We start from the raw sequence: 9970 nt of genomic DNA, 5'->3' as shown, positions 1-9970 counted from the left end.
AAAACCACAACAGCTATGAACATAACCTTAGTTTGAAATGAATCATGTAAACTTTGTATTCTTTGTTTGCACGTGTGATTTATCTTTTGTGTGTTTGTTTTTTTTCTTTTTTTTTTTTTTTTGGTGTTTCGTGTCATCAATCCTATTTAAGTATCATGAATTCCTAACAAACATATACTATAAACACAAATTATTTGGCAGAAAAGTGAATGGAATTCTTGTGGAGTGTGGGCTCATCCAGCAATACTGCATTTTGTACTCCATGACTCTTTCACTATTAAACAATCTCTCTCACTTTCTCACACAAAAATTATATATGTACCAAATCCTCTTCCCTTGGGAATCTGCAAAGCCAGTAATGAATGGCAATGCCCACCAAAAAACACCAAAAAAAACTATAACAAATCTCTCCAAGCTTCAATACATACAAGACATTATATACTAATAATCTACACCAATCAAGTCAATTAATTTTTTCCTTTTTTTTCTCAAAACTCTCCGAAAAATATTGACGATTCTAGACAACTAGGACCACCATTTTCTTTTGTTTTATACCTTAATCAGAGCTCCCTTTGTCATCATCTACCCACAAGCTTTTATTTAATTTTCTCCTTTTAAAAGATGATAATGAAGATGAGGATGATGAGTCACCCGGCCTCACTGCAGGAAAAATTTCCTTTACCGGCGTTGCAAAAACGCCGCTATAAGTGGTAAAAACGCCGCCAAAGTCTATGCCGACGTTTTTACATTACATCGCTGATACGGCCGTCACTATAGGTATAAGGCGTTTTATAAACGTCACTGATGCTTATAGTGACGTTTTCATAAACGCCGATATACTATTTAATCTGCCCAAATAATTCAGCCAAATATAATTGATAACGTCACAGTATATAGTGGCGTTTTGAACAAAAACGCCATCTTTTTTCCTTTATTTGTTAATTTAATTAATATAAAAATATGCTATGAGGTGGTTATTTACATTCCATTCACATTCCAATTTGTACAAAACACATCATACCAGAAAATAAGAATAAAAGTTGATAAAACCATCAAATTCAATATTTTACATAACAATTCGACTGTACATGTTCATAAAAAGCATATTTAAGTTATAAAATTCATCCCAATCTTTAAAAAACAAAATAAACAAAAAAACCAAAAAAATCTGAAATTCACCAATCAGCACACCAAGGAAAACCTGTTTCCATCAGTGAAGGACTTATTGACTTTTGTAGAGCCAGTGTTGTTCTGAGGCTTTCTGGTTATATCCCCCACTTTCTGTTTCTTTGAATAATTGGATCGAGTCAATTTTCTGGCACTGTTCTTTGAAGAATCATCCACTGTGGTAATTGAGGACAAATCCACCCCTTTCTATACCTTCCCAAGAGTTCTCTTTCTGGAAGCATCTGTTGAGGCCAGAGCTCTCTCCTTCTGCAAAACTTTCCTTTTGCTCAAGAGTAGCTCTAATGCTTGTCTTTCCTTATTTTGTCCATCATCTGGGAACTTTATGTGGTTTCTACTTGGAGTTCTAATTTCATCATCAATCTCATGTTCTCTAGTAAAAGGAAAATTTTAAATAATTAATTTGCAAGCCACTGCAGAAAAAATAAAGGAGAAAAAGAATAAGGGCACTTACAAGTAATAAATCAAAATACGGTTTGGAATAAGACCTTCCCAAGCCCTTTGCAGGATGTCCTCATCCTCCAGATCTTCAAAAGTAATATTCCTGATCAAAGTAAACCAAGCATCAACCATTGAAAACTAGTAGTTAAATTAGACCATACGTTTTCATGATAGCATTCAGAAACAAGTGGAACATTGTGGAAACATTTAAATGGTTACCCCGGCAAGCATTTTCTGTGGTGCGACTTGGAACAATGTCTGCAAACTGCAAATTGCAAACTGCAAATTGCAAATCAGGTTCCAACTTATTTTCACCCAGTTTGCAGATAACGCATTTATGAATGGGACATGTGAAAAATTCCCCAGCAGCTATCTTCTTCCGAAGCTCTTCTGCCTCAGCTGCACTCTTACGGTGGAGCAGTTTTGCAACACAATGTGGATGGTAAAAGAGACCACATGTTGCAGAAACACAGGGAAAGACCCACAAGGTATTTAGAAGGTAAGATTTTAGGCAAATCAGATGCAGATCCAATCACTGCTCACAATGAGGTCAAGAAAGTCAAGCAACATAACTCACTATAGAAATGTGAATTGGCATGCTAATATATTCACCTCAATTATGGAATTCTAATCAGTTATTAGAAAACTAGAAGGAATTAGTAATCCAAAAATGCATATTAAAATCAAATCAGGAAAACAGAAGTAAATAGACTCATAAATAAACTCAAATTTCTAATCTGTCTTTGGGAAAAGAAAAACAGAAAAGAAAAACAAAAATACAACCCAACAACCAGACTTCTAGAACAAATAGAAAAAAATAAAAAATTTGATCACCGTCAAAATCTCTTTACAAAGCAAATAAAATAAGCAAAATAGCATGAAGAATAAGGAACATAAAACCAAAGTTGTGATCCAAAATACAAAGGGCAAGACCAAACTATCCCAAGAAGCATCTAGACACCCTAATGGAACTCAAGCTAGCAGATCAAACGAGCCAAGCATACAGACAGCATTATGAAGACTAAGATATATGTTTCATGGAAAATAAATACCATAAAAGAGGAGAAAAATAGGAGGGGAGGAGAATTATGCAACACAAAATCATCCAATATGACTTCACACAGCATCTCCAGGGATTGATTGACTCATTAATAATTTAAAATAATTATTCTATCTCATTTCAAAATATTCGTTGAAATTTAACCAAGAGGATTATTTTAAATGTTGCTCTAGAAACACTAAGTGGCTAAATTTTGCTCTTGATGGAATACCTTCAATTTTTATAATGATAATAGCTAAACTTAACCAAAAAGAATTCTATGAAGATCCAATGGGGAAAATGTACAGTCAACATTTAAATATTAGTTCAATTTTCCAGAAGAACTCGTACCTTTGCACCAAACAATTTATCAGAAGAACCTAATTCCCCACAAGAGAAATACTGATGGTGCTTCTTTTGATAGTTCTCACAGAAAAAATTTTGTATTGCCTGTAAAATCAATTATAAATGCTCTCCAAAATTTCCAACAACTTGCCACTTTAAAGATCGGATCTAATTTCAGCCCCACTTCGTCTACTAACCTCAAAACCTTTCCACTGCCTATTATAGGACTCTATCTACACGCTTTCCTTTTCCCAACCCAACCATAAAGCTAATCATAAGTAGCTTTTTGTTCAGTTCTTTTTACCAATGAAGCTTGATCTATCAATATGTAACATGTTCTCACATAACAACATTAATAAATGTAGAATGAAACATTTTGCATTCAGAACTGGTTGAATATGAGGTTACAAACTTACAAAGGTAGTAGTAGTGGTAGTAACACCAGTAGTAGTAGAAGAAGAAGAAGAAGAAGCAACAAAGATGGAAGATAAATTTAATTAAAATTAAAAAAAAAAGAAAGAAAAATGAAAAAGAAAAAGAACAAGAATAATATGAGCTAAAAGAAAAAAATAGCAACTATTAGTATACCAAAGTATCTCTAGCATCAAATGTAACAAAAAAAACTCCAGAAATTTGCCACCGGACAGAAACTAATAAATAAGTTACAAATACATGTGCAGACTTGACACTACAGTACTCCTTCAATAAACAGCAATATAATGGATAACAGGGAATTGACCTTTCGGTTTGGGAACAAGATGAGGACTCCAAAGATATCCATAAGGTACATCTGGGGAACTATAAGAACCACTTAAATATGTCACAGGTCTCAGCTTCAATTTTTTCTTCCTAAACTCATTTATAATGTCCCATATTCCAAGCCAAATTAGTGCATCAACAATTTGATATGATAGCTGCAAAAAACATTAATCTTCATTTAGAAATGGAAACAAATAATAGAAGCATTCTTTTGAAATTAATTGAGACCCGATAGATTATTAAGACATAAACGCAAAAAAAAAATGTAGAAGAACAGGCTTACTCTATATCCAACTTCTTGTTTGACACGAGAAAAAGGATGTGGAAACTCGCTGGTAGGCCTGGAAAAAAAAATGTTCAATAAACACGCCTACTTAACTCAGTAGTGCACAGAATGTACGCCTAAAATTATATAGAGATTAATTTACGACGCTGGAATAAGTAGGAAACTTAAAACAACAGTACAGATTTGTCAAATTAACATTTTAAGCATTTAACCAGCTCCCCCTCCCCACCCAAAAAAAAGAAAAGTAAAAAGCTTACGTCCATGGCATTGTGAAAAATACATGGAGTGGTACTTTTAGTGCCTCTGCAACATGCGTATGTCCTGAAGAAGTATTTTTTCACATGAGGAATCAGTTGAAATAAATTTTATCAACACTTCAGATTATGAAAATCGACAGATTATTCAGCACAAGAAAAACAAAAAACAAAAACTACAACAAGAAATAACAAAGAATACAGATTAAAGAAATGTCCACTTTAAATGGAACTCTAGTATCCGGATCAGGATATGTGCATGCGGGAAGTAAGGAGAATATGATTTCCTTTATTTGATTTCGCTGAATGGGTATTTCTGAAGGTCCAGATGGCAAGAACCCTTTATTTTTTACCATGTCTGCACAAAGAATACAGATTAAAGAAATAAATAACTGAAGGGGCACTTGGAGTTGCAGTACCAGATGATTTCATGTCTAGTTATCTGTTGTTACATCTTCCTTTCAACTTTTACTCAAAATGCAATCTACGTCAACTTTTACCTTCTTAAAAAAGCTTCCACTTTTTAATTGGTCATTAGTTACTCCAGGAGATGGAAGTAGTCCTGCTGGAGGGACCCACCCTCTAATACCTCTAGACAAGGTTTTCTATTCAATAATGTTTCTCTTATCATCAAGTATAATGGAGAAGATTCATTCATTTCGAAAAGCCCATAAATTTAAGCAGCGCATTGCAAGGAAAATATAAGAACTATAAATTCCATACAAAAAACTGAAACTAAAAACTCCATATCTAATAAATCAAGTTCTGAACTGGTTAACTTTATAAGCCAATCTCTCAGGACAAGGAGATCAAGAATGCAACCTTGTTCAATAACTCTTAATCAAACTAAGGAGTCTAAAAGAGAAAACAAGTTTGGAATATCATGGGCTGCACATAGAATAGTTGCAGCAGCAATGCATGACGGCCAGTACTCAAGAAAACTAGCCTCTGTTCACATCATCATAACATTCAACATCTTAGTGTATATTGAAATTTAGTCTGAAAATTCAAAAAAGAAAAAGAAAAAAGAGTGTATAGTGTGTGTGCCACTCGCAGGTTTTACTCCATTGCTTAAACCCGTAGAGTGTACATTGAGCAGTGTAGATCGCTGCAGCAGCCAAGAAAGATGGCGCGAACTTGAGTGTCTCATACTCCACAAGGCAGAGCTCCATCAGGAAGAAAGATAAAAGCTCAAGCTTCCGGTTGGATTGAGCAGCCTTAAGGTATCTTCTCATAAAAACATACAGGGTTGGAACTGGCATGTGGAACTGCAATGCATTAAGCATTAATCTCTCCATTTCAAGAACTTTTTTCCTAGTGTAGGCCTTATCTGAAATGAAAAGCAAATCATCCACAACAGGTACTAAAACTTCCTCATATTTGCACGCTAAGAGCATTGCGACCAAACCAACCAACTGTAGCTTCTTTCGCGCCACTCCTTGCTGAGCTAAAAACCGATCTGTAATATTAAAAGTCAGAAATAGCGTCTGATCCCTCAGTTCAAACTTGTGGTGTACCTCAACAAGCCAGTCAATTAGTATTGCCCTCATCTTCTCATTGATGTCAGGTTGTTGTGACATGTAGCTCGGTGAAACACCGCTACAACTCTCCATTTTTCTATAGTAGGCATAGACATCGTGGACATATTCGACTAATGCTAGTGGATTCTTGGCGTCACAGCTGTCAATATCCATAACGGGCTCTTCAAATATATCTTCCATTTCAACTTCCATCTGTTCCTCTTCATCCGGGACTGCTTCTGTTTGTTCCAAGGACATTGGAATTGGGGGGTCTGTAGCTTCCTTATGTTCCTCATCTATTACTGGACAATCTTCCCAGACTCTGAAGCTTTGAACAGATGATGAATCGGGTTTCTTAGTTTTCTCCAGACAATTTTGTTGTGTGCTCGCAATCTGTGCCGCAAATTTCCTTGTGATTGGTCTATGAGCTGGCTGAGGATGTAACTTATCACAAATTTCATGGGTTTCTGACAAGACTTTCTTGTTGACAACACAAGGGTAAGGATGAGCTTGAGCTAAATTTTGATTAATCATGCTTACGGCTCCACGGTTGGGCCTAATCTCCACCCCAAACCTTCTGCTACTCATTTCTTGTAAGTTTATGGGTTTAATCAAAGTGGGGTTGTTCTTGTTCTCATCAGATATAACCATTTTCTTTGGTTAAATTACCTGAAAATATAGATCTCTCCCTCTTCAACAACCACACAACCTACTACCTATCAAACACCTCACAATGTAACTAGCCTAAGAGCATCTAAAAAACCCTAAATCAACAGACTCAGCTTCTCCCTCATATAGTGTTAAAAATCTCATCATTTCATAACTTTTATTCTATTGTTAATACCTTGTAGATTTTCTAATTTAGGCCTTAGTCCTATCAAATTTTGGCATTTCATTGTCTCCAAGGTATCTTATAAACCATTTTACAGCATCTCCAACCTTTCACCAATTTTTTCAACTAATTTGATTTCAAATTTGAGTAAAAAACACTTGATTTTATATGAACTACTAAAATCCTTTCATTAAAATCTTTTTAAAAACCTTCCTCTTATCCAAAATTCCCCTTTTCATCAAATTTGATCATGAAAACCCATCTCCAATGCTTCATTTTTTTTCCCCATCAAATTCAGATTTACTTTATTGGTTCTCAATTTGCTAAAAAAATAACTCTCCCTTCATGAGATTTAATGAAATAATTAGAGATAATTTTTTAACACTTTTGATGAAAAAAAACAAAAATAACTAAATGGGTATTCAACTAAGTCACAGTAACATCAAAATATACATTCGTTTCTCACTTTCCACAATTCCCAAACAATTGCTAAAGGTAATACATCCCAAACCACTGTAATTTTCTTTCTAATAGGAAAAACAAGCCACCAAAAGAACAATTGTTACAAACATAAACAGATTTCAATAAACAAATAAAAAATTACAGTCTCATATCAGTTACATGAGTACCCACACATCAGATTTCACACACTCAAGCCAAATTTCAAGTAAATACACATCAGATTTCAACCGATTCAATTCATATTTTCCTAATTTTATAAACCAACCTAGTAAGTTCACAATGGTGAAAGGGGCAGTTTGGACGAAGGGGATTTCAGTCTAGGGTTTCATAGAATGGAGATGGAGGGAGAGAAACAAGTTGCAGCAAGAGAGAGAGAGAGAGAGAGAGAGAGAGAGAGACATACCTTGAGGTTCGAGGGCGAAGAAAGCTCCGAAGTCGTGTCTGAAGAAAGCTCCAAAGTCGTGTCTAAAGAAGGCGAAGAGGAGCTTCGGAGTCGTCTCTGAAGAGAACTCCGAAGTCGTGTCTGAAGAGGGCGAATAGGAGCTTCGGATTGGTCTGAAGAATAACAGTTTTGGAAAAACAAACTGAAGAGGGTTTGTGGAACATACAACAATCCGTGAACAAAATTGTAACCGGTTGAGCGGGTATTCAATATTTTCAATCAAATTATTTGATGGTTGAGATTAATTTATAAATATCTAATGGTTTAAAATAAATGTGTACATGATGTGCACTATTTAATAAGGTGCACATCTTAACAGTTCCCTTTTGTAAATGATTGAGTTTCTCTCAAATTCAAATCTAAATATTTCAATTAGGGTTGTGCAAAAATCAACCTAATTGTCCAAACCGTACCAATCGAGCTAACCTGCTTTGCTACTCGTGGTTTGAGAGTGTTGTCGGGTTAGGTGAAGTGAGTTCACACTAACTCTATCTAAATTAAATCATGTGCAGTTTAAAATTTTCATTTTTAATCCACCAAAATAATTGACCCAAACCCACCAACATCTCAATATAAATTAAATACCTTTACTCTAAATATACATTCTCAATTTTTTTTTGACTCGCCACCCTTCTCATTACCCATGCCTCTCTAATTGTCGTATCTTTGAACACAAATATATCATAAATTAGTAATGTTTGGTGGATTTGACAATTGGGAAACTCGTGTTGGGAGTATTCACACAAATTAGATGTCTGGAGACCATTTCTCCACTTGTTGGGTATTCACGCAACATCAACACCACACACCATTTCACCGTAACTTGTTTTCCTATCTATCTATACTAGTGTAGCCTATGTTATGTTATGCACGAAATTTTATAAATTAAAATAAATTATTATAATTATTTTGAAATAATTTAATATTTTATCTTGTAGTATATATAAAATTTATAAATTAATTTTTATGTTTATGATTTTTAAAATTATTAGTTTAAAAAAATTAATATATATATATATATATATATATATATATAAAAGTCTAATTAGTGCAATTTTGATAATTTGTATCAAAAAAAATTAAATCCAATTAAATGAGATTAAATAAGTTATGACATACCTTTTCTTATTATGAAAATATACAAATTTAAAAGTTATAATTAAGACAAATATACAATTTTATTATTAAATGTGAAGTGAAGTGATATTTAACAATAATTAATATGATGTTTCTATTATTAATCCTATAATTTAAGTGACATTTCTTTTAATTTCAATTTCATAACTAAAAATACAATATGAATATAAAATGAATTTCTAGTCTTTAATAATAAGAAGGTTCAAAATATTTTCAAACTTTCATCATTTTCTTTTAATTTTTTTTATTTAATTTGATTTTAAATTTGAATAAATTTTTTGATTTTATATGAATTACTTTAACTTTTTCATTAAATTTTTATGAATTTTAAAAGAATTTCATTCTTATCCCAATTTTTTTTTTCTTTTCACCAATTTTGATAGAAAAAACAATAATTTTCGACATTTCATCTTTTTAAATTTTTATCACATTATAATTTGATAAAAAAAATATTAAGGGTTGAAGATTTTCTTAATTGGAATTATAGTGAAATAACATCTTGAAATAGTCAAAGTTTGAGTATGTGGTTGGTTGAAATATATAATTTAATTAATTCTTTTCTCATATTTGTATAAAAATTGACACTTATGATTACATCATTATAAGTCAGATTATGAAAAAAAATGAGGTGACAAACATTTTTCAATTGTAAATATCCTACATATTAAAAAAATAAAATTTTTTTTGCAGCTTTTGGAAATGTGTTTATCAGTTTTGTTTTATGAACATAAACAATTGATGTTTCAATTTAAAAATTAAAAAGTAAAAAAAAAAATTGGATTTTTTAGAGATAAAATAAGCCATCTAACTCTTCTATATACCGTTTAAGGACTATTTAATCACATTATTTAGAGATTATCTCTATATATTATGCTATTATATACAACTATAACCGTAACAAATTAACTATAATATATATGAAAAGTTATATTAACTTTTTATTTTCAATTAATTGAATTATAATTAACAAACTAACAAATAGTTGTAATTGCATAATGTGATAGAAAGAGGATAAAAATAAATAACGCAATTATATTTAAAAGTTTTAAATTTACCAAATGTTATAGTAAAATCTTCAATTCTTAATAAATTTTCACATTTTCTATAAAATAAAATGACAATAAAAAATAAAATTTTTTGATACCCATTTCTTTTTTTCTTCAATTTTATGGTCTTCATTGAAAAAAAAAAATCCAATCAAAATCATTGGCACAGAACATAGATACTTCAATTGCAACCATAATCACCAATAATTATTCGCTACCATG

At 32.3% G+C, this 9970-nt stretch overlaps 1 protein-coding gene across 6 annotated transcripts; it reads right to left on the bottom strand.

The window, feature by feature from the left end:
* Window positions 1-1022: 1022 nt before the first annotated feature.
* LOC145788896 (G2/mitotic-specific cyclin-1-like) lies at window positions 1023-7496 on the bottom strand. 6 transcript variants are annotated; one of them, XM_082899894.1, is made up of 7 exons: window positions 4729-5188; window positions 4313-4376; window positions 4053-4110; window positions 3750-3924; window positions 1846-2161; window positions 1640-1729; window positions 1023-1558 (listed from the first exon to the last, which is right to left on the bottom strand). In XM_082899894.1, the coding sequence occupies exons 1-5, from the start codon at window positions 4739-4741 to the stop codon at window positions 2034-2036; spliced, it is 438 nt and encodes a 145-aa protein (XP_082756020.1). In that variant the 5' UTR covers window positions 4742-5188; the 3' UTR covers window positions 1023-1558; window positions 1640-1729; window positions 1846-2033. The 6 variants fall into 6 exon arrangements, with proteins under 6 accessions (XP_082756020.1, XP_082756019.1, XP_082756017.1 ...); XM_082899893.1 differs by having other exon boundaries at window positions 4313-7496; XM_082899891.1 differs by having other exon boundaries at window positions 1846-3924; window positions 4512-7496.
* Between the last annotated feature and the right edge of the window lie 2474 nt (window positions 7497-9970).

Source organism: Camellia sinensis, chromosome 12, assembly GCF_055761805.1.
Source record: "Camellia sinensis isolate YWXY chromosome 12, ASM5576180v1, whole genome shotgun sequence".
Classification (NCBI taxonomy): domain Eukaryota; kingdom Viridiplantae; phylum Streptophyta; class Magnoliopsida; order Ericales; family Theaceae; genus Camellia; species Camellia sinensis.
This window is presented reverse-complemented; position numbering and strand designations above follow the sequence as displayed.